The sequence below is a fragment of the Pleurodeles waltl genome, chromosome 3_1 (genome assembly GCF_031143425.1).
Source record: "Pleurodeles waltl isolate 20211129_DDA chromosome 3_1, aPleWal1.hap1.20221129, whole genome shotgun sequence".
Taxonomy (NCBI): domain Eukaryota; kingdom Metazoa; phylum Chordata; class Amphibia; order Caudata; family Salamandridae; genus Pleurodeles; species Pleurodeles waltl.
Window position 1 is genome coordinate 748,963,500 of NC_090440.1, and position 25,271 is coordinate 748,988,770.

Consider the following 25,271-nt stretch of genomic DNA (forward strand, 5'->3'; position numbering starts at 1 on the left):
TATAATTCAATTATTGCCCTGGGGAGGTGGCAGTCCCAGGTACTTTTGCAGGGCCATGCAGCCCCCATGTACAATTCATTCTTTGCCCCAGGGAGGTGGCAGTCCCTAGGTCTGTGGAGGACCTCACAGCTTCCCCGTATAAAATGTAATCATTGCCCTGGGGAAGTGTTGGTCCCCGGATGTGCGGGGAGGCCACACATCCCGCTTACAATTCAATCATTGCCCTGGGATGGTGGCAGTCTCCGGGGCTGCAGGGGTGGAGAGGGGTGTGTGGCCTCTCCACATACAGTTCAACTATTGCCCTGGAGAGGTGGCAGTCCCAGGGCTGCGGGGGTGCAGTCCTCCACGTACAATTCAATCTTTGCTCCGGGGGGGTGGCAGTCCCCAGGGCTGTGGGAAGGCCTTGCAGCTCCCCCACATACAATTTAATCATTGCCCTGTGGTGGTGGTGGTCCATAGGGCTGTGTGGGGGGCTTGCAGCTCCCCTGCATACAATGTAATCATTGCCCCAGGGAGGTGGCAGTCCCTGGGGCAGGGGGGCTGCACGACCTCCCACACACCATTCAAAATTTGCCCCTGGATGGTTTAGAATGGTGTTTGTAAAGTGAAATCCTCCAATTTCACGAAGGAATTCTGTTGGCTGATTTTCCTTTGGGGGATTTTATGTTGAAAGCCAACTCAAATGAGGTCTGATTCAAACTTAGGACATTTACAATGAAGTGGCAGATATTTCCTCTGCCTTATTTAAAGTGTATAGAAAAAACACTAGAGAGAAGCGGTGAAAAGAAAGAGGTGAGAGGAAAATGTCAAAGAGAAACACTCATTGCATGACTTCAGGTAGAAATTAATCAGTCTCCCTGTGGAAAGTGTGCCTTTAAGCAGAGCTGAATTGTGCAACATTTACAAGTATCCAGGAAATTAGCATGGGAAATTAGAACGGAATCAAAAATCTTTGTATACCACTGCAGTATAAGAGTGAGGAAGAGGGCTAATGTTTACTTATTGCTTGGTCTTTCACAGCCCACAAAAGAAGCTTGTGACCTGACCCACAGTTTGGGAAGAACTGCTCTGTATTTCTTCGAATTAACCTTTACTAAGACAACTAAGCTTGTGCTGTTAGTGAGCTTGATTATGTTGGATGTTATTAAGCAAATACCTTCTGTGGAGGTCTCCAACATAAAGAAAAACAGTTGGGGTGGCACAAATCTGATGGTCAAGATTTTTGCTAGGTATACTTGAGGAATTCTTGATTACAATAAATATATTTGACACAATTCCCTTATACACATCTGGCAAACGTTCTTTAGTCTGAGAATCAATAAATTTTCACAAGCTCTCCAGTCGGACATCGTGCCCAATCAGAGTGTTGATTTTCCTTCCATAACTCCTCCTTGTGAAATGGTCTGACTGCTGTTCGCACCCTTGACTGCTGAATCAAGTTAACCTTTCTGCAATGGGTGCAACATGTAAATAATGAAGTGGCTCTCTCATTAAAGACTTATTGACTAATACTATGAATAACCTTATTCCCGAATTCAATACTCATGAACACATTCCTTTACTAACTCATTCTCTTTTTACGCACTTAGGGCCAGATGTAGGAAAATCCGATTTTGCGACTTGCAAATTGCGAGTCTGAGCGACTCACAATTTGCAAGTCGCAAAATCGGATGCAGAATGGTGTCTCAGACACCTTCTGCGACTCGCTATGGGGTCACAAAGACCCACCTCATCAATATTCATGAGGTGGGTCGCATTTTGCGACCCCATAGCGAGTCCCTGCACTCACAGGGATGGTGGCCTGCTGTAGTCAGCAGACCTCCATGTCTGTGACTGCTTTTTAAATAAAGCAGTTTTTTTTTTCATTTTGCAGCCCGTTTTCCTTAAAGGAAAACGAGTTGCAAAATGAAAAAAAAAAAACGAAACCATTTGGTTTCGTTTTTTTCAGAGTAGGCAGTGGTCCACAGGACCACTGCCTACTCTGAAAAAATATTTATGTCGACATTCACAAAGGGGAAGGGGTACCATGGGGACCCCTTCCCTTTTGCGAATGTGTTACCACCAGTGTGACACTGGTGGTAACTGCGAGTTGTTTTGCGACCGCATTCGCGGTCACAAAGCAACTCTGAATTGCGATGTGAGTCGCAAATAGGAAGGGAACACCCCTTCCTATTTGCGAGTTGCATTCCCAAATTGCGAGTCGGTACCGACTCGCAATTTGGGAATGAGCATCGCGTGAGGCCATTTGCATGGCGCAAACTGCGTTTTTCGCAGTTTGCGCCATGCAAACGGCTTGCTACATCTGGCCCTAATTCACTAATTCATTAAGTGATTGAGCGTGTGTTGTACGAAACACTGATCACAAAAATATTGGTTGCATATTTCAACAAGTGTTTTTGCAACCAATGTGGAATTTTGCAGAATGACCTATGTATAAAGAGGTCATTTTGCAAAATTTTGAATCATATTTATCAGTATTCATGAGATATGTCACAAATTACGACTTGCTTTAGTTGGTGGTCGTCAGAGAAATGATGGCCTTGTGGGGCCAGCACACCACCATGTCTGTATTTGCTTTTTAAATACATTTATTTTAAATGCAGTCAATTTTACTGAAAGGAAACTGGGCTCAATTTAAATAACAAGTTTGAAAGTCATTAAAGTTTCTTTGAGAGTAGACTATTGTACCCTTGAGTACTGCCTACTCCCTAACAAACATTTGTTTTACATTCATAAAGAGTAAGCGGTAAAAACCCCATGTTTGAAACTGGTAAAACTGGAATGTTTTGCAACCAGGTTTTAGTCACAAAACATTGATACATACCATAGCAAATTCATGTTTGGAAGACACACTTTAAACTTGCCTCCTACAAATAGCAATTCTTTTTGCCCTTCTAAACAAATTTTGCAATCTGCAATAAATAGAAAATTGGCAGTGGGTTCAATTAGAGAATGCACCTATCCCATATCACCTAGAAAATGAGGGAAACATTTATGCATATTATCATACTCATATGTGTGCACTCATCACGGCACCTACTGCCAGGGTGCTGTCCCAAAGGGGACCATGGATAATAGATACTTCAATGGTGCACCACTTTTTGTATGTCTCGAATAAAGTCCAGTTAATCAATGTCGTCACATTGTTGTCTTCTCTTTATTCTGTTATTCTTATGCCCAATGAAATAAACATCAGCCAACGCGTTTTGTCCTCAAAATCAGGACTTCTTCAGGGCTTATTTTATTTATATTTTGTTCATGTCAATTAACACTGTTTCTGTTTAAGTCGCACATATGCGCATCCTGCTGCCTGCAAGAGGCATACTCCTTTTGCATATTTAGAATTCTGCACCTCATCAACAAAGTAGAAGCCGTCATCAAACGAACGATTTGTAAATCTGGTAGGTAGTTACAAAATCCCCAATTGTTTTTTTTAAAGGGAGGAAACAACATTCACAATCTGAAAAAAGGGCTTACTGTGCTTTTCTCCAACTTTGCCCTCCATCATCCTAGTCTCCACCCACACACTTTTTAGCTGATGTGGCTATGTCACTCGTTCCCCTACCTCTTCAGACAAAATAACCTATATTGTCAAGGTGACATATTTCTTGTGATACCCATCTTTTCAGTGCACCCCACATATCATCACAACCTTTGACCCACAGATCCTGGCCCACTTACCCAACTCATCTAATTAACCTCTTATTTCAATGAGACCTCTCCCCTTCTGCTTTACAGATGCATAGTAATCCAACGTCCAAACCTCTATTGTCACCACAGCCAACTCTAGCTGATAACTGAGCGCACAAACACTTTTGAAGACTATTTCATCAGGCACAGTGCAAACAGCTGATATGAGCTACTCTCTTATGAATTCCACAAACCCACTATACCAACACCTTCTCTGTCATGCCTCAAGCTTTAAATATTCCGTCCATTCTCATAATTTATTCTCCATTTTAATCCCACTCAATCCATGAGCTTTTTTTTTAACATCCCAGCCCACACTATACTTCTGTTGTCACCTACCACTCTGCGAATTTGTGGGATGGTAGTCTGTTAATCTCACAAGGGATGCTGTTCCACATTCTTGTAGCAGTCAGCCATTCATACATGTGCCTGAAAACTACATCCCTCCTTAGTTGCCTTTAGCACTAATTCCCTTGGGAGCATAATTTCCCTACTTCTCCAAATTATACCAAAAACTTTGCTTCTGGCTCCATCCTCTTAATCTCACTTAATTCTTTTGCTCCCTTTTTTTCTGGTTGTCCTCACACAGTCTTTTCCTCAATCTAGTAATGACCATTTACTTTTCTTCATCATTAACCTTCACAGCAATCCATCTGACCTTTCTCCCCTACCCCAGAGGTGCAGTTCATTAGAATCTGAGGCTCTGTACCGCCATCACTTATGTCTACAGCTCTCAGTTGTTAATAATCCAGAAGATCTGTCACCTGTCACCTACTAGATGAAAAAAAGCAGCACAAATTCATAAATATGTCAAGTGCTCCCGATTTCAGCAATAAATTTCCCCTCACGCTTGCCCTGTACTCCTTATGTCCACTAGACTCACAACTTTGCCACCCACAGCTGTTTAGCCTCCAGCTCTCCACCCTCACTCTTCGCATCACCACAAAGCATTGTGACGCACAGTAAACCGCCACAACTCAATGCACACATTTGTAGCATTATTGTTTAAAACTATATTGCCATAACTAGCTACATAGTTTTTACTTTGAACTCCGTCTACTCCCACATTCCTGCCAACTTGGTTCTCATTCCCTAAGCTCCATTACTTTCCCAAGTCACACATGTGCCTTCCCCTGTTTCTTGTTCCTTGCTCTCCTGGCTCCAACCATAGTTTTTACTGTTTTCCTATACAGAGTATGAGAACCGTCACTAATTGGAACCTTCATAAAAAAACGACATTTCATTTGATTAGGAGATAGCCCTCCTTCTACATAGATTAGATGTGCCATTGCCCCATCCTTGGTGATTTTCAAATATCAAACTGATTTCAAGAATAAAAGCAGACACAAAGTGATGCAAAGCGGCTAATAGGAGCAGCTACGACTTGCTACTAATAGCAAATACTGTTTTGCAGTGGGAAGGTAGACTTTTCACAAAGGGAAAAAATGCTTTGCACCAAGTGTAAATTACTAAGGGGAGATTAGTGCAAACACCAGTTTGTACGGAAAGCTCACTCTACTAAGATAGCCAGACTGGGATTTGTGTCAAAAACGAATGCCTATTTGAAGAAGAAACAGCATAGAAGTGGGTGAATTGCATGTATCCTGCTGTCAGCAACACACAGTCAATGTATTAGAACATTCTTTTTTGTCTACACAAAGGATATGTGAAGGAAGAGTATTTTTCCAGTAAACATCCAATGCTAGACACTGCAAAATTGCCTCAGCATCAAGTAATGCCGCCTGTTTGTGTGCCAGTGCAGGGAATGTCACCAGCACAATGCCAATATTTGTGTTTATGGTGCTGGGTTGTGTTTTCAATTTTACACACCACATTCTTGCAAATTTTGATGCTGCACTGTGTTGCTGGAAACCTTAGTAAATCTGGAACCCATTGTGACTGAGCTCTCCATATGGGTTTACTCTGTCAAACATTTTAGTGAATCACATTACTTACTCCATCGACTATGTTACGTCACATGATCCTTGTTTCTTATATAGTGCATGCCACTTGCTTAGTCCCTTAGTACTTTTATCTGCAGAAGTCACGAGTTCGTCCATGGAGGATCATTCATGGAGGTACTTGCGGACAGACCTTACCCAGTATAACGCAGATAAATCCTGTGAGTGTGACCTGTAGTAGTCTCTGCATGGTGATTTACAGCGGGGATTTGGCTCTTTGACCCTCGGCATAGCCTATGCCTCCTCAATGGTGTGATGTCTCTTCACGGGGTGTAACCCTTTGTTTCAGGGTCTTAGAGGTCATAGATAAAACACCTAATAAAATAATCAGTGTCAACTTCCAAACACGCCTATAACTGAATAAGAAGAGAAATTAGTTATAGAGCATGAATAAGGGCAAGACGCCTGGGAGAGTTGGGTTCCCAGTGAAGTTTTGTGGTCTACTTAGTCCAATGATTGGTACAATAAAACCCTGGAGGTGGGACGGTTTACACCTTTGATTCGTGTGGGCACGTGGTAGATGTCATGCAGCAGTTTTCCTCTTGTCCTAATTTCCGTTCTTGTCCTCCTTTTGTCAAAGTGTGCTCATTATATGGTTTTGCCCCACCATTTTCCCTTGCTGCACCCCTTGTCTGACATCTAATGTACTCAGCCCAAACTGGAGATTGTACATTGAGAGCCTGTAGTGGGAAAGGCTATGTAAGCAGACTTCAAAGAAGTTTTCACAGACAAATTAATGTGTGTTCTGAGAAAACTCAAGCTGATGGTGTCTGCATCACTAAACATGAGAGAAAAACTCCATGTCTGTTGGACAGTTTCACACCTTTATTTCTGAACTAATGTTTTTGCTATGTTGTACATCTTCTTCTTAACCCTAGAAGTGCGTGGGAGTGTGTTTTGCCCTTGACGTACTGAGATTTCTTTGCCTCCCCCTAGAAAGCAATGTATCCTTTGCCGATGGCAACCCAAGAGATTTGAAGACTGTTTTTATGCCTACGAGGTTACCTGATAGCTTTTTAGCAGTCGACGACTTTTTTGGCACTTTTTGTTCATAGCTTGAAGTCCTATCGACAGTACAAACCAGTGTCTTTTTAAGTAAAACTTTCGGGGGCCGTAGGTCTTTTTATAATATCTCTTAAATTTGCTTTACTCCAAAAATGCCATTTTGAACTAATGCTGACTTGGTAACTCAAAGAATAGGGGGTAAACGTTGACTAAACCCCTAATAGAACTGAATTTCTAGCGTTATTGTGTTTACCAACCTTCTTTGGATCACTGCTACATCCTCAAAAAGCACCCCTGCTGTTGATGTTTAAGTTACACCCCATAGAATAAGGCTCATCAAATGTAGGCATAGGTGTCAATAAAAAAAATGTTTTTACCATTAGCTAAATACACAACTATCTTTCTTGCAACACACAGGCCCTGCAACGACCTGATGCTATTGAATGTATGCAATGTTGGCATATGGGTTGAGATTATAGTCACGAATTCATGCCACTGATTGATGATAGTAGTCTGTAAAAGTGTGATTATTTCATCGAGTAAGAATCCCTAGTGAACCATTGTTTATCTATATTGCTGTAGAAAATCAATCAAACTACCTACCTCTAGGGCCTAAGGAAATTACTCTGGAGCTGGCCCCACCAATATTGTTTCTACAAACGACATTCGAATTTGAGTTAATAATGCTTGCAAACTAAATTATCATGGAGAGTCCTGAAGAGATACCGCAGTTTCTAAAGGAAGAAACAGAACTTATGCAGAATAGGCAGTAGCAGCACTTTTAATATTGTTTGTTTTGTTGTTGTTTCAGCTTTCCATTATTTATCACCTTGAATGGATGAGAGTGAATTGTATTAGTTTCTGTGCTGTGCTCTGTTATGTGATATGATCAGTTACGACGCCTGGCATTTGAAATTCTGCCCTCTCAAAATTAGTAAATCTTATTTGTTCTGCACCTTAAGTTTTCTGTCAGTTCATCAGTGTCTTCCGCACAGTAATTGCTACTAAGAGTGACATATATTGGCATCCAGCACATATTGGATTGTTGAGTCTCGGTAGCCCATTAAATTTGTGATACAACATGGTTATGCTCACATCAACAATGCAAACTCCTTACAATGGCAGACACCAGCAAGAGTCCAAAGTGCACTCACCCGAAGTTAATTTCTTTTAATCAAGTATGTCATTATTGAATTTGGTGATACCTCGTATGAGTGAGGACTCTTTTTATGTCTCAGTCCCTTCTTTGTTTGGGACTGAGCGCACGAGCCATCAGTGGATCTTATGACTCCTTTTTTGCAGCTGAGTCTAGGGTGAAGTGAAACCTGGCTGCTTCTACCATCTCTCTGCATTAGTGGCATATATTTGCACTGCGAAATAGGGTCCAAGTGGTGTAGGATTGTCGTGGCATCCACCATTGTCCTGATGAAGACCTCAGTATAAATTATTGGTTTGGGGGGGTCAAACTTTGACATTAACGTTACCTTTGGAATGTGTTTTCCTAATTGTTTAAGCTGTGGGACAATCTTGACATATGAATTGATGTGTCCTGCACAGCATGCATTACCACAGCCAATAAGATTGATTTAAAACTTGTCACTCATTCACTAGTCATTTGATCATAACCAATGTGCACGTTGAATAATCCCCAAACACTGCATATGAAGCGTTTTATGATTACATCCAAAGGAATTAATGTTTCTGTTGATTGCTCATAAAAATATTGATCATCGATTAGGACATCATTTGCTTTGGTTCTCAAAGATCCGCGCTTTATACGAGTTCATATTGAAAGCTTATATGTGTACATTTAGACATTTTAAGTTGTGTAACAAGGAAATAATTATACAATCTTTGTACTTTTAGGATAGCAGTGGAGCGGATTTGAGCACTATTACAATCGGTTACTTTGTCAAAATAATCCTTAAGAATGTGATCAAGTTCTATATACCTTCAGCGGTGACAGATTCCGTTACTAAATATGGCAATAGCAGCTTCACCGGAGATATTAAGCATCATGTCCCAAGTCTTCTCTACGTTCCTGTGTTGGCCTCACCAAGAATTCCACCCCCTGGAGTATGGTTCCAGTTGGAAACAGGTAAGCCATTCTCAACATCCCTTAGAGAACTGATGCATACTCTTGTAATATTACATTAATATACTGACATTTCTTATGTGTCAAATTTCACAATGGATGGTGTTAGCAGGCACACTGGAGCAAAGGAACAAAGGAAAAATAGCGCTTTATAACATTAAGGTATCAGCAGTTAAAGCGGATAGGAGGAAGTGGGTTAAAGAGTGATTTTTACACTCATTCAAAAACATCACAAATGAGTTAGGAAACTTAATAGAAATTGTCCCACATAACTGAAAAACGCTGATCTATTGGATTTCTGCTTACTGTATTTGTTTTGGATTTGTTTGTCTAGGAGCTCATCCTGTGGCGTATGCTCAAAATGAGTGGCCTCTAAGTGCCCAGAAAATACATCGTCAGCTACAACACAGCCAGAGGCACACAAGTGCACATTAAAATCACCTAAAACAAGAACAGAATAGGGAAAATTCCGTCTGTCCTTGTATAATTCAAGAAAACTTTTCCAACACAACAAATGCTCATTCGCATTGGCCAGCACAAAGAAGTTATAAAATGTTACCACAAGAAGGCAAGGGACATACTTAAAAACTAGCTCAACCGCCAGCCCATTATCCAAACTAGTTGCCAATTGACATGAAGTACACAGGACATTCAGACAAACTAGGGTAATAATCCCCCTCTTGCTCCAACATGGTTCAAAGGAATGGCAGCACAAAAGCAAGAGGAAAAGCCATCCAGAAAAATAATTGTTCACATCCCAAGTTTCCTGTAGACCAATAATGTATTGACCTGCTAAAAAGTTGCACCACCCCATATCCTTTCTCTTACTACTGATACCCGCAATGTTCCAGCTAACAATGTTGAGCAAAGATTCAGAGTTATGGACATGCCCCCTCACGGATCCCCCCTGCACATTCCCCCTCCCAACCATATCCTGCCTCGGCCCCAGACTGCAGGGTGAGCTAGGCAATACCTCAGGGTGACAATCTACCACCTGTTCAGTACACAGCTGTTCACCCATGAGCTGCTCACCATTCCAATGCGACCTCTTATGAGAACCACAAAGTCAGCCAGCGCAATCCAGGCCACTTAAAGGTTAAAACCTATAGGCTGTGGTGAATGGCTTAAAACTGGCCCCTTTGCCACCCCTACAACTTCTCCAATACTGAACACCCGTACTAATGGTGGTGTCCTCAAGGGCAGATAATAGAAAGCTAGGGGGAGCACTTTAATACCAGAAGTAGGTTTAAGGCCGCTATCTCGATTATGTAGTAATCTTCTAGCAAATGATGCATGCCTAAAGTTCAATACAATACAATCCCCCTCTAAGTCTTTAGCCCTGACACCTACCCAGCCCACCCTTCTGGCCATGATTAAACATGAAGAGGCTAGTTGGTTATCCCCCATATAGTTGTCACACCAGAACATTGCCTTCCATATTAGCCCATTCTTCTGTGGGTTAATGCCTCCTAAAATCACAACAAATGGCGTAGACTCTGGCTGGAGTTTTGACCTAGTAGAGCATCCCTGAAGGAGTTTCCGTTTAACTTGAGATTAACTTCTGTGCGCTGAGATGTCATTCTTAGTCTGGGGAGTTATCACACCTGTATTTTGGTTACTGCAGGGTGCATTGCCCAATACACTGCCCCCACTATCCACATGAAAATCAAAACTCAAAGGTGCTCCTGGGAGATTACTGGTACCACCCCTTTTGACCCTACATGCCTCATGGCTTACATCAGTTGAGATAGGAGCAATACATGGAGGGAGACTGTCTATACTGCCAGAAGCAGCCACCACCCCCGGGCACTGTTCGCCCTGGAAGACACTTGGACACCGCTTAACCTTGACAAGGATTCCCCCACTCTGCAATCAATGTCTTCAAGCCCTACACCACTGATTCCAGGGCCATCACTTTTGACAGTATACCATTCCAAGGCCTGTGAAAGATGTTAACAATATCCTCAAAAAACATCTTAAGTGTCCCATCCAGGAGAGATTTTAACCACACATCGAGGTCCATAATGTCAATCAAAGAGGTACTGGAAGTGGGGTTTGTCCACACAAGGGGTAATGCATTTTTTAGTGTCTGCAGCACTGAGATGGACTCCTGTGAACCCTTTAACATCTGGGTTTTCTTCCCCTGATTTTAAATAGCTGCCACTTGGGAGATCTTCACTAAAGGCCACGAGCCCCTCCTGAGAATTAGTCCGGTCACGGGCCCTCTGAGCCTTATGGGGGGAGCAGAGAGATCCTTACCAAGACTTGCACACACATAGGTGCCAGAGCAGTTGTAGTTTGATGCATGATCTCTCACCCCAATTCCCAGACTATTTTCAGCATTGTGAATTTCCTCAATTAAGACCCCCACTGCTGATGTAAGGTAATACATAATGGAGGCACGTTTGTGCAGATTGTAATGTGTCTCCTGGTCCATATCCTGTATACTCGTTGACTTTTTCTTACCCATAGCAAGGGTTGTCAGGCAAAAGTTAGGGGGGTGGACCTGCCCTCCTTCTTCCTGGTGCTGACAGGCGTTGACGGGCCCACTCTTGGCCCAGTCTTTGCACAGGCTGTAACCAGGTGTGTCCTGCGCTGCGGGGGGGGAGAGGCAGTGCTATGAAACGCGATGGGGAGCACCTCTCCATAGCATCAGCTGTGGGCAATTAGTCAGGAGAGATGGACCCTGGACCACTGAGTCCCACTAGGGCAGGCAAAAAGGCACCAGCAAGTCTGCTTATGTCATTTTGGCTGAAGACTCCAACAAGCATGCTTTACGAATGAAATCACCACCAGAATTTACTGACAGCAAATTTATATCACCAAAGGGCGATGCGGCCCTGGTTTCATGGTTTTGGAAGTGACTTTTGCAGGTTGGGTGTACCTTCGGGTATTCTAGTGAAGAAGCTTCGAAGTACACCAAATGCCTCCGCTGCAGGAAGCACAAGTCTCCCTGGACTAAGGAGAGCCTCCTCAGTTCTTTAACACTTATATCAGTGCAAAGGCCAATCTTACCCCCACTCTCAAGCATTATCACTTTTAAGTTCCCTAAAATAATAAACACTGGGCTAAATCTCCCTAAAATGGAATACTAACAACGGGAATTCCACATCGTGGTGGATAAATTAAACCATTAGATTATATAATATCACTAACAGCGGGTAGGAATCTTGCTGTGGTGCGCATGTTTAGTAGTAAGCCTGGGGGTGCTTGGGGGGTCCGATGCAAAGGTTTCTCAGAAGAATATAGAATATAGTGCATGGAGGGTGTATGCTCAGATAAGAGCACAGTCGAGATGGGCTCCTGGTCGTATCCAGTTGCCCCAGGAGCTCTATAATCTTCTTGTTTCTCCGGCTGGGTCTTGACTTCATTGACACTTGGGACATTACACTGGTGCTGAGGGTGAAGAACATTTCAGCTGGAAAAACTAGTGCCGCTGTTAAATCCAACTCAAGAAGGGAGTTTAGACACTAAAATAGGTCTTAAATATGTGTACCCGGAGCTGACATTTTTCTAGTGCAGCCGAAAGGGATTGACGTGAAATGGGTAAGGCCATGCTATTCATTCCATATGCTCAGTGTGAGTATAGAATGACACTGCTATGTCTTATCTTCACACACTACCTTTGTACACAGTGAAATATCTGCACTGTTTGTGCCAGCAGATGTGCTCAATACATTTATGTGGTCGTCCTTCAGAGGTGTGTTATTGTGAATTCTGCATTATGTTCATTCTACATATGTATTTCTCGTCTGGAGCTTTTTTATAGGCTTGTGTTTGGGATCACCGAAATTAATGTTCTTCTGAAGTACAGTGTGTGTATGTTTATTACAGTACCAATCTGCCCCCTTTTTCCATTTCTATTGGAAATCTTATTCTTGTGGTATTTGAGTTTGGTCCTTGAGTATATATTAAGTCTTGATAGAAACTTGAGTGTTAGCTATTTCCAGTATGGGAAAATGAAGAGCTGTCCGTACTTGAGGGGTTTTACACTATAACATTTTCGGGCATCTGAATTGTTAATCTGAATCCCGTTGACCTGTATCACGTTCACTGTTTTGTACCATTTGTATAGTTCATGGCTATGAATGTCCTGTTCTGAAGGGCGCTACATCTCCCTGAAGATTCCTCAACCTTATGAGCATCTTCCAGGCGCTAAACTGGATCCTCATGCTTTCCTGATCCTTCCCCCTAGATACCACTCTTCTCGCCTTGCAACCGTTGTGAGAGCCAAACTCTGGAACTCACTCCCTGTACTCCTCCGCTCTCAATCCAACAGAGCTTGGTTCTCCAAGAACCATTAAACATGGCACTTCTCAATAAGCTAATTATTCTAATCACCCATATTTTAGGCCATCTTCCATTTTTACCTCCTTGGAGCCCTGTCTGGGTTGTAAGGTGCTCTTTTTAAATCATATTTCACTTTCAATTTCAATCGTGAAATCTTTTCTCCATCAATAGCTCTCCAGAACATCTATGCTCTCCCTGTTTCAGAAGTAATGGCATTGGGTCATATAAATCACCGAATGGAGTGCTGGAGACATTTTGTGTTATTCTGCAAAACAACACACTTTATTATTATTTATTGACACAGGCCCAGAGTTATTTTTCAGTATCTCCTGATTCCCAATCCGGGCGATACCTGAGTGTTGATGACATGGATTTGAGACAGCTTTATTTTGGTGACTCAGAGACGTTTTAAGGCACGGGCAAAGTGGGCTCTGGCCAATGGCCCCAGCTTTTATGGCTCTCCCCTGATAGATATGGCTCTGCTTTCTACACAGTCCTGACTGGTGACTTGAATGATTTTTAAACATAGATTCCTTTATTTAATTTTTAAAACGGGTAGAGTGTGGGAGTCTGTTACAGATATTTTCAAGAGAAGTGTTTATGTTTTTCAACATCATGCACCATTCTAAAAGGAACTTTTTTGTATGATCAAAAAGAAGATCCCACATATGAGAAATGGAAGTGGGTTACAGAGATTATTTGCAATAATTTTAATGAGCTGCTGCTATCGTACAGTATTGAACAACCACACCTCACTAACACTGAATATTAGATGGAAATACACTTACAATTCGGACTTTTCTGCCTGCGCAATGTCAGTGACCTGGCCAAAGAGGCATGGAAAAAAGCTGAACCTGGATCTTAAACTCTAAGCTGTTCTGAACAGGGCCCCCCAATATATATTTGGCCAAAGGCCCCGAAAATCCTTGAGATGACCGTGTGGTGACAGCATATATTTTGTATTCTGCCATTTTTAACATGCCATCTCCTTTCAGGGAACTTTATTTTAGCCGAGCATAGTATTTATTGTCTTGCCTAGGTAATTCCATGCCACTTGCAGTAGCTGCAAATTTAAAATTCATACATGCGTCTATCGAACCTTTGGAATAGTTCTATGTGCCATTTGAATTTGTATCCACACTCGAAGCACGGGCACGCGTGAATTGGAATATTATATTTTTGAAGTTCCATTCAAATTAGTAACCTCTGTATTCTAGTGCAATAGTCATTTTTCTTCTCCCTAAAAACTCCTGCTGCTCTTCATTGGATCATGTAGGTCTGTCAGATTGAAGCATCAGAAATGCACAGGTGAAATTGTCCTTCCCTGGCATAAGAAACGTTTTTTTGCGAGGCCTGGAGTAATGTGTCTCTTTTTGGATAGCTGCCTGAAGCACCTGTGTCTAGGCCTTAAAAATGTGCTCTTGGGAATGCGATGACATGTTATGTGACGTCATCTACTGGTATGACTACAAACCTGCCTCTTTGTTAATGAAGATTACAAGCTTTCTTTCGTTAAAACTCTTCAAATAACTTTTGCAGAAGCAGCACGGGAGACTGGAAAGCACAGGGTCTCGGCATAATGTCATATTTGCCCGTCATCTTCCTTGTGATGGTCTGGTCCAGAGCAGACTCCAGGCCTGAGCTGTCTCACAGCGGCCGTGATTGTTGTTTCACCTCTAAAGTTCTTTCAACCCTGTGTCTGTGATATGCTACCATCAGCCAAGAGATTCATGGAGCTGAGCCCCTTTCTGAATAGCAGCCTCTTTATCTAACGCGTCAACATAAACACTGCTTCTCACTACCATCATCATAAACATTTAGGGGGGTGGTGTACCGCGCCTAGGTGGAAGTGGAGAAAGACAGCAGACAAGAAGCCCTTGCGTCTGCCACTAGGCTGCAGAAGATCACGTACACCACTACAACAGGACGGTTCTTGGGGGGCTAAAAGGAGAGGAGCAGGGCCTCTCTGCTGGGGGACACTGGAGCTGCTGAGGATCAGTGGTTGATGACGCTTCCATGAAGTAGGAGCATCATACGTTTGGCCACGGAAATGCCAGAGAGGACCGCCAGTGGATCATCAGCTTGTGGGGCAGGACATCCATGGTCATTACTACTCTATGTGCATTCAGTGTGCACATCTCTAATGTTGTCCAGAGTGGTAGCACTTGGCAGATGGTGGTGCACCCTGAGTAGAAAGACTGTCGGGGGATAGCCTCTCTCATATGTTGAAACTATGTATGTAGGAGAGGATAGATGTGGAAAGTCAAACAAGTGCTTAGCATTCCCTAAAATATACTCTGCACTTGGGGCGATATGGGCAGAACGATTTTACGGAGGTGGCACAGCTGGAGAGAACTAGAGGGATGCTGGGTTGAACGTCACACTAACACGATGCATAACAGCCGCACTTCCGTAATAGTACAGCGGTTTTCTTCTGGCCAAACTTATGGATTGGCATAGAGAAAGCTACAAAGGTGCTAACTGCATCATCCTCGAAGGATGAAAAGCTAGAGTGGGTGTTAAGCCATTTAAGCTACCTTATTTGAAGTAGAAGTCCATTTCTTCAGGAAACTCCCCTTCTCTTGCTGTATGTAGTCCCTTGCACAGGCCCACAGGCAATTGGCCCAGCAAAAGCAGATTTTCACAGAAAGATACCCTTGTTTTAACCTTAATACCTCATTTTGGAGAGAAACTGTGCTCTGAAGCAACATCGTAATATGGTTGTTTTTACAGCTCGCGGCTCGGCTCTAAAACAGGAAGCCCTCGGGAACGCACGTGACAGGTTTTCCTTGCATTCTAAGGGCGTTACTTGGGAGCACGGTGTGTTTGATTTTCTTGAAGTACCGAGGCAACAAAATACTCATTGAACGCAGAATGCTAAACAAGTTCTCACAACAAAGGTTGCAGTCAGTTGTCGCTTTCGATCGCTATGGCTCCTTCAGACTTCAAAAGACCGTCTCCCCGGAAACCCAGTCTTGAGTGACAGGTACACTTGTATCAGAGCAGAATGGAGCCCTTCATTATTTCCAGATTGTCATTCAGTCTGATGACGTCAGTTTACACTTCCCTGTATCGGTCTTTTGTAATTATAGCTCGGTTACATTCGTTGCCATGGCCTTTAGTTTTTGAGCAATAATTAGTTAATTGTCCCCCCGTTATCGTTTAAGTTTACAAAATAGAATGAACTTGGTGACAATTTTTATTGTCAGTATTTCAAAATAATAAAATGTTTATAGACTTTGTGACTCGGTTCATTTATCACAACTCCGGCCCTCATTCGAGCGTGGCTAGGAACACTTGCGCAGTAAAACTGCACCTGGAATTACCAGTATTGCGGGGATTAGTAATTCCGAGGTGCAGAATTTCTGTGGTGTTCCAACTTTGTCAATGAGACACATAGAAGAACCATAGGAACCGGTCCTTCTGTACCTATCTCCACGTTATTCCTCATTTTAGACCCTTTTCTCTGCCAGGCGTTTTGTCTGCTTTCAGCAGGAGAAATGTTCAGTGTTGGAGCAGCATGAGGCGTGCAGCTTTCCCTACTTTTATGGGAATCTTAGTTCAGCGATTAATTTCAATTACCCACAATGCAGAATCAGTGCTTCTGTCAGTCAAACTCATGTTTCAGACTTTTGGAACTGTGCAGCTGGACCGAACCAAACCAAACCAGTAATTATAAAATTAATCGATCTTGAAATTTTAGAGGTCAAATGTTGACAGCTGCGTACATCTCCTAGACATCAGTGATCTTGCATCGCCTGCAGTGCTGTTCCAAGGCTTGCTTGCAGCACAGTCTCAGATCTTTCTTTCAAGGACAGTTCTTGTGTGTACTTTTTAGTTCCCATTTAACTTACTTTGTTATAGTGTTAATATTTTGAAGGTTGACTTCTGAAGGTGTAATTGCCCACCGCCAGTGTAAGATTTTTCCGAGGCATATTCCTAAAGCTTTTCTTCAAAAGGTCTGTCTGTGCTGTTCCGTTGCTGCTCAAGTTGATGACCAAATCAGAGGCGGTTCTATCTATATCTATAGTACCAACATTGCATCTCTGTTCTTTATTGTCATTTATCCATCGGTTGCCTGCAACCTGCCTTATATCTTTATGCATTAGAGAAGCATACATTTTTTCCAAAGTTTTTTAATTGTACCACAAGCTCCGTAAAGGCGTACTTGCTTTCTCATCCTGATTCCTTACGTCCCCAATTCCTCAAATATGACACTTTAAAAAATGTGTTCGTCCTTGCACCCAGGGCCTGTTTTAGGACTGGTGGCTCCCTGTGCAACAGTTTATTTTGGCGTCCCCCCACCCCATGACCTCCTCCTCGGTTTTACTCACTACCACCTGGCAAATGCGCCCCTCATCTCTCCATCGCTCCCCTTTCACATACATTCATGTGTTTTAAAGCACTTGTAAAGACTGGCTTTACTAATCCACTCAGCGATCCACACAAAATATAGGGGTATATTTAAAAGCCCCTAGCGCCATTCTAACGCCACATTAGCGTCTTTTTTTATGCTAATGTAGCCTTAGAAGGCCAAAAACACCATGCCATATTTACAAAGTGGCACAATGCATGCATTGCTCACTTTGTAACCCTTTGAGCTACATTGTGCCTGCACCAGGCATAATGAATGCAAAGGTGGCATTCCCCCCGTTACGGGAGCCCAATAAATAGCGCAAAGAAATCTGACAGATTTCTTTGTGTCATTTTTTTCATCTCAGAGCAGGTGTTAAAAGGAGGCTTCCGTTGGTTACAATGAGCCTCTGGGTGCTGTACAGTATCAGCATCTACATTTTTTACCCTAATCCTGCAAAGCGCCTGACTAGTGTAAAAAATTCTGACGCTAGTCCCCTAAGTACCGCCATGGTGTGCCGTATTTTGAATACAGCGCACACATGGTGGCGTTAGTGGGGTGCTAAGGGGCACAAGAAAAGTGGTGCAGTGCTGTGTGCAGCACCACCTTTTTCAAATATGCCCCATAGGGGCATATTTAAGAGCCCCTAGTGCCATTCTAATGCCACTTTAGTGTCATTTATTTTAATGGTACTGTGGCGTTAGAAGGCCAAAAATGTTGCGCCATATTTACAAAGTGGCACAATGCATGCATTACGCCTCTTTGTAACCCTTTGTGCTACATTATGTCTGCGCCAGGCATAATGTATGCGAAGGGGGAATCCCCCCATTAGGGATGCCAAAAAAATGGTGCAAAGAAATCTGACAGATTTCTTTGCATAATTTTTTTCCAGCACTTTTAACGCCTGCTCAGAGCAGGCATTAAAAGGAGGCTTCCATTGGTTACAGTGGGTCTCTGTGCTTTGCAGGATTAGCGTCAACATTTTTGATGCTAGTCCTGCAAAGCACCAGACTAGCATAAAAAATTCTGAAGCTAGTGCCCTGACTACCGCCATGGTGCACTGTATTTTAAATATGACGCACACATGGTGGCGTTAGTGGGGTGCTAAGGGGCGCAAGAAAAGTGGTGCAGCACTGTGTGCAGCGCCACATTTTTCAAATATGCCCCATAGGGGCATATTTAAGAGCCCCTAGTGCCATTCTAACGCCACATTAGTGTAATATTTTTTACGCTATTGTGGCGTTCGAAGGCCAATAACGCTGCACCATATTTACAAAGTGGCACAATGCATGCATTGCGCCACTTTGTAACCCTTTGCGCTACATTATGCCTGCACCAGGCATAATGGATGCAAAGAGGGCACCACCCACCCCCATTAGGGGGGCCAAAAAACATGACGCAAAGAAATCTGTTAGATTTCTTTGCATCATTTTTTTCTGGCACTTTTAACGCCTGCTCAGAGCAGGCATTAAAAGGAGGCTTCTATTGGTTACAATGGGCCTCTGGGTGCTTTGCAGGATTAGCGTCAACATTTTTGATGTTAATCCTGCAAAGCACCGGACTAGTGTAAAAAAATCTGATGCTAGTCCCCTAACTACCGTCATGGTGCGCTGTATTTTAAATATGACGCACACATGGTGGTGTTAGGGGGGCGCTAAGGGGTGCAAGAAAAATGGTGCTGCACTGTGTGCACCGCCACTTTTCTTAAATATGGCCCATAGTTCTGTTTTTTTGCAGCAGGCATATTAACCCTATATTCTACTGTATGCTGAGTCAAAGCTGCCACTAGGCAAAACCTCTATCTCTCTCCCTAGCAGGAACATTAATCTCAAGAGGTATCTTGACATTTTAATTGTTTCCCGAAGGCTGAACGCACAAGGAACTTTTCAGCAGGTGCTTTTAAATCGCAAGTTTCTGAAGTTATTTCTAAACACAGCGCCCCCCTGAGGTCAAAGCCCGGTGCGGCTGAGCTGCTCGCACCGCCCAAAAGCAGGCCCTGCTCGCAACAAGTATGCATGTAAATTTGTTGTTATTTAATCATTCAAGAACTCACAGAACTGATGTCCACCCCTCTCCCACCTTACTTCCTCCAAAACATGAGTGCGCACAAACATTTTCCCGGGTGCCAAACAGTTTGGTCTGTGATGTGACCAAGAGCTTCATTGATACAGGCAGGGTGGCAGTCAAGATGCAATAAGGTTGCTGTAAGGGACTTGAAGCATGCACATCTAGTGACTAAATTGCTTATTGTAAAACCGGGCAACATGGGTCAATCCCAACTTCCCCACTTACCCAAATTGTGTGATCCTAGGCAGTTGATTTATTTCACTTTGTTGCCTGTTTCTTCATTGCCACATACAAGAGGACCTCAAAATATATGACTCCAGGAAGCGTGCTGTACAAAACCTCCTGTTTTTGTTTTAATAAACCATAATGTTATTTATGTAAAAGAGCAACCCAGGCCATCCCAATGATGTGCCCAATAAATGACTTTCCTCTTACTTCACTATTGGCATTGTTGCCAGTGGAGGGGGGAAGCATGAATGCTTCTAAAATCATGCTTTAAAACTATCTCTTTAAAAATAATTCTCAATGCACTGATATAATCTGATGTACTAAGGTGAAAAGGTTCTGCATGTTAATGAAATACACTTTTTGAATTTTGAAGAGACTTTATCATTTGTTTACACTTTTGCTGAAAGATGTCTTAAAAAATGAAGGTGTCCTAATCATATGTGATGCAGACAGTGCTTAATTTGTAAATAAAAATGTACTGCTGCCCAAAGTTCTTCTCTTAAACACGCGGCTGCTGCAATTAAATGTGCAAACACGGAATACTGAGGCAGCATAGTCCTGAAGGTATCTCCGGCCCCATTAATCCATTTAATACCACTTCCTGCACCTTCATCTCAGTCTTGCAGCTTTCTCCCATTATGATGCTTATACGTTTTTCTCTTCTTACGTCTTTCCCATATGTGTATTTTGCTCGCAGTAAATGCTTGAGGCAGAACAATAAGTGCCAGTCCTCAAAAATAAGTGCCAGTGCCCGCACCGGAAACAACAAGCACAAATTAAGCACCAGGTGCAGGACACCTTCTTCTCCTATTTTCTTTTAGTGTAGTTATCCTATAAATAAACGCTTGCCCATTTATTTAACATCATTGTGAGTGTTAGTGCTGAGTCAAGTAAACAGCAGCCTGGTGCTGGTGTTGACCGGGGGGATACATGTAAAGGTAAGGGGGTTTCATGCACTACCCAGGCCATATTTTGAGTATCACTGCTCTAAAGAAATCTTTCTAATAAAACTTCTCCTGTTTTCTTGGGCGTACGGAATGAAACCTCCATTTACAGGAGTGAAAAATTCAATTTATGAGCAGCTCTTGAGCACCTGGAGTAATCCTTAAATTTAGCACTTTGTCCTCGTCCAATATGAATCCTCATTGTACACTTGTTACATAGCCTTGCTATTTGTTTTTCTCCCTTTTGAGTGCATCTCAAATTGATTCTGACATCCAGTAGCAGGCAAGATGCCCCTCTCTAGTTTCATGAACCATATCTGGCTCTTTCTTGTTCTGACTATTGGATATCTGGAGGACAAAGCAGTCGTCGTGTTCACCCCGCAGAGCAGGACTCTCAGCCGAGGAGTCCAGATGCTTGAAGCAAGATGCAGGTGAAGTCTTTGATGTCAAACAGGAGGCAAGCTCACTCTGGTCCTTGGAGACACTTTAGATTGCAGGATGTAGAGAGTTAGATCAAGTCCTCTCACTCCCAGGCAAGAAGTAGTAGGCGGCAGGCCAACACAGCAGAGCAAACAGCAAAGTGGTAGTCCCTCCTGACGATAGTGCGATCCTTCTTCTTGGTAGAATGTCCTCAGTCCAGATGTGTTCCTTCTGCATGGTGTCAAAGGCCCCACACTTATACCCAAATGTGCCTTTGAAGTGGGGAAGACTTCAAAGAGAGGTTTTGAAGTGCCCCAGGTCCCTTTCAGCCCAGTTCTGTTTCCAAGGAGGTCTGTATGTGTGTTTTGGGGTTATCAGCCCTTTATGCGGGGTCAAGCAATTACCCTTCAAAGTGTGAGAGCCCTCCACCCTTCTTGCCCAGCAAGACCCACCGGTATGCTGATGAAATGCAGAGGCAGTGGAGTGTCCTGTGTTTTACAGCTATCTGGCTGGAATGCACAGAGGTAGCTGTCACCTAACCTCACACTGACCAGAGGTGGACTGGAGGCAGGCAAAGGCACAGAATGGTTAAAGTAAGAACATGTCAACTTTATAAAAGTGGCATTTTCAGACCTGCACTTTAAAATCCACATTTACTAAAACACGTATGTTTAAATTGTGAGTCCAGAGACATAAAACTCAATTTTTCTATGTTTTCCTAAATTGGAAATTACACTTACAGATGTTTTAAGGCAATCGCCATACTAGCCTAGAGGAGAGATAGTCCTTCCAATAGTGAAACATGAATTTAGGCGTTTTGCACTACCTGGACATGTTAAACTTCAAAGTACATGTCCAACTTTTTAAATATACTCCACCCTGCCCATGGGACTAATCAGGCCCTACCTTAGGGGTGTCATATGTAATAAAAAGGAAGATTTGGGCCTGGCAAGTGGGTACATTTGCCAGGTCGAACACACATTTTAAACTGACCACACATGCTCTCCAATGGCAGGCCAGAGACATGTTTGAAAGGCTAGCGTAATGGGTGGCGCAACCAGTGCTGCAGTCCCACTAGTAGCATTTGACTTGTAGGCCCTGGGCACACACAGTGCACTTTACTATGGACTTACTAGTAAACCAAATATGCCAATCGTGGAGAAGCCAATGTCACCATTTTTTAGACACCAAACACATGCAATTTAGCATTGAATAGCAGTGGTAAAATGCGCAGTCCTAAAGCCAGCAAAAACTAAGTTCAGTACAAAGAAAAAACAGGAGGTCAGAAAACAAAAAGTCGGGGGAAACCTCACCAAAAGATGCCCGGTCTCACACTCCTAATTATAAATGTTAAAGTTTGGAATTCTGGAAAATGCCTGTCTACCATGTGAAACTATCAACCCCTGTTCTTGAGGTTCAAATACTCAACTGACAGCTTCAATATTTTACATTACAAAGGAAAATTACCACACATTTTTCTTTTCGTATTTGCCCTCAGAGAGGAAAAGGTATTAATTAATTTTCCTATTGGGTAATTTTAATATCATAGTTGATTAATTAAGTGAAACATACTTCCCGGTCCAGATTTATTTTATGTAAGTTCATTCCACGTTGACTACAGCTGAACATCCCTTGCTTTAAACCATCTTGATAACTTTCCCCTCTGCTGTATCTGTTATATGTCTGACAACTGTCTGGCCTTGGAAACCTGGCATAGTCTACCAAGTGAACTTTCTCCTACAGACATTAAGCCCATGCTGCATTTATCTACTGCTCTGCCACACGTTTTGAAAATGGTAACACCATTAAATAAGGTCTACGTTTACAATACTTAACTCCTCATCTAAGTGCCATGACTGTATATATATATATTCACTGAAAAAAACAAAGGTTACAGGGACGTTATAGTTAGGTCCTGATTTTACTTCCACAAAATCAGAGCAATTCAGCAGTTATAGTTCCCTGAGCTAACTATAACTTGTGCCCCTGTAATGCACAGCTTATGACATCACATATTACATCACTCATGACATAATCACATAACTGATGACATCACTGATGACATCTCAAATGGCATCACTGATGACATCACTGTTGATGTCGTCCAGTATCTGTAAGTGGGTATATGTATGTATAACTGAGGGTGTGAATGCTTGTATTGGTGAGTTAGTGGTTGAGTTAGTTTCTGAATGAAACCGTAAGTGGATGTGTTACTAGGTATATATACGAGGAAGTGGCTGTGTGATATTATCTGAATTAATACAGTGAGTGGGTATCTGAGTAGCTGTAAAGCTGAGAGAATGGGTGTGTAAGTGTTCGTATAGAGTACTGCCTTTATGTTTCAGCAACTGTGTTAGTGTCTAACTCTCTCTGTTATTGAGAACATGGAGGGTGAATGCCTTTATTAGTGGCTGTATCCAAAGGTAAGTGGTTCTTTTACTTCTTGTGTGGTATAGTAAGTGTATGTGTGAGAAGGTGTACATATAAGAAAGAGGATCTGTAAGTAGGTGTATGGGTAATTATATGCGTGTGAGAGTTTAATTGGGGACTACGTAGCCGTAATAGCGTCTTTATTATTCAGTCAGTGACTGATGTTACCTTTGAGTTGTGGTTCCCATAAGTGAGTGCTATTTCAGTGAGTCATTGTGAGACTGAGTGGATGTATGAGTGTCTGTGTGGGTGAGTAGGTGGGTGAGTGAGTGCATGTATTGGTGACTGGTAGTAGTAGTTGTTGTATGGATGATTGATTGGGTATTAAGTCTTTGTATTGGTGGGTAAGTGGCTGTATAACTGTCTGTATGGGTGCATTTATGTGTGTGTGTTTGTTGTATATGTGAGTGAGTGGATGTGTCTGTGGCTATATGTGTTTTATAGTAAATTTGTGAGTCATGTATGGGTGAGTGGGTGTATCAGTGGTGTATTGGGCTGAGTGGGTGTGTGAATGGTTGTATGAGTGTGGTAACATAGTAAGTTATGTATGCATGAGTGAGTTGGTATGTTAGTGTTGTGTGAGTGAGTGAGTAGGTGTGTGACAGTAGTTGTATTTCTCTGTCAATGAGTGTTTTAGTATTTGTTTGTGTGGTGAACTATGTGAGTTTGTGTAAGAGTATGATTGGGTGTATGAGTTGTTCTGCGGATGATGTCATCAGTGATGTCATCAGTGATGTCATTTCAGATGTCGTCAGTGGTGTCACTGACTATGCCATGAGTAATGTAATATGTGATGTCATAAGCAGTGCATTACAGGGGTGCAACTTATAGTTATCTCAGGAAATTATAACTGCTGAATTTCTCTGGCTTTATGGATGTAAATTCAGGACCTAGCTATAATGTCCCTGTAACCTTTGATTTTGTTTCAGTGAATGTCTAAGTTTTTTAAATTCTATTTCCTAACTATAACGTCTCTGTAATGTTTGTTTTTTTCAGTGGATTTCTACGTTTAAAAAAAATTCTATTTCCTAACTATAACGTTCCTCTAACCTTTGTTTTTTCAGTGAATTTCAATGTTTTTTTAAACATTTAGTAATTTTCATTACTATACGTTAATCCAACCACCACCACACGCGGCCAAAGGGAATTGGCCGCCGCCTATCTCTTTGGGTATGAGAATAGGTGTAAGAGGGTGTATCTGGGGAAAGAGTGGCTGTGAAAGTCTATGTCTGGGTGTGAGTGTGCGTGCATCAGTGTCTTAGTGGGTGCATCAGTGTCTGAGTGGGTCTGTGGTTGGGTGCATGAGTATTTCAGTGGGTCTGTGTGCGGGTGCATCCGTGTTTCATTGGTTCTGTGAGTGGGTGCATCAGTGTCTGAGTGGTCTGTAAGTGGGTGCATGAGGGTTTCAATGGGTCTGTGAGTAGGTACATGAGGGTCTGAGTAGATTTGTGAGTTGTGTGTGAGGGTTTGAATGGGTCTGTGATTTGGTGCATCAGTGTATGAGTGTTCTGTGAATGGATGTGTTAGTGTCCGTGTGGGTCTGTAAATGGGTGTGTGAGGTCTGAGTGGGTCAGTGAGTGGGTGAGACAGTGTCTGAGTGGGTCTGTGAGTGGATGCATGAGGGTCTGAGTGGATTTGTGAGTGGGTGCGTGAGGGTCTGGATCAGCCTGTGAGTGGGTGCATGAGGGTCTGAGTGGGTCTGTGAGTGGATGCATGAGGGTCTGAGTGGATTTGTGAGTGGGTGCGTGAGGGTCTGGATCAGCCTGTGAGTGGGTGCATGAGGGTCT

The 25,271-nt window shown here is 42.7% G+C and overlaps 1 protein-coding gene across 9 annotated transcripts in view; it reads left to right on the top strand.

Annotated features, from left to right (window-relative positions):
* The window catches only part of KIAA1549L (KIAA1549 like), a 526,680-nt gene that overhangs the window by 205,493 nt on the left and 295,916 nt on the right, over positions 1-25,271 (top strand). For all 9 annotated transcript variants that reach the window (XM_069223533.1, XM_069223534.1, XM_069223535.1 and 6 more), the window contains one exon: positions 8,523-8,754. In XM_069223533.1, coding sequence (XP_069079634.1) covers positions 8,523-8,754 — 232 coding nt within the window. The remainder of the gene's footprint in view (positions 1-8,522; positions 8,755-25,271) is intronic.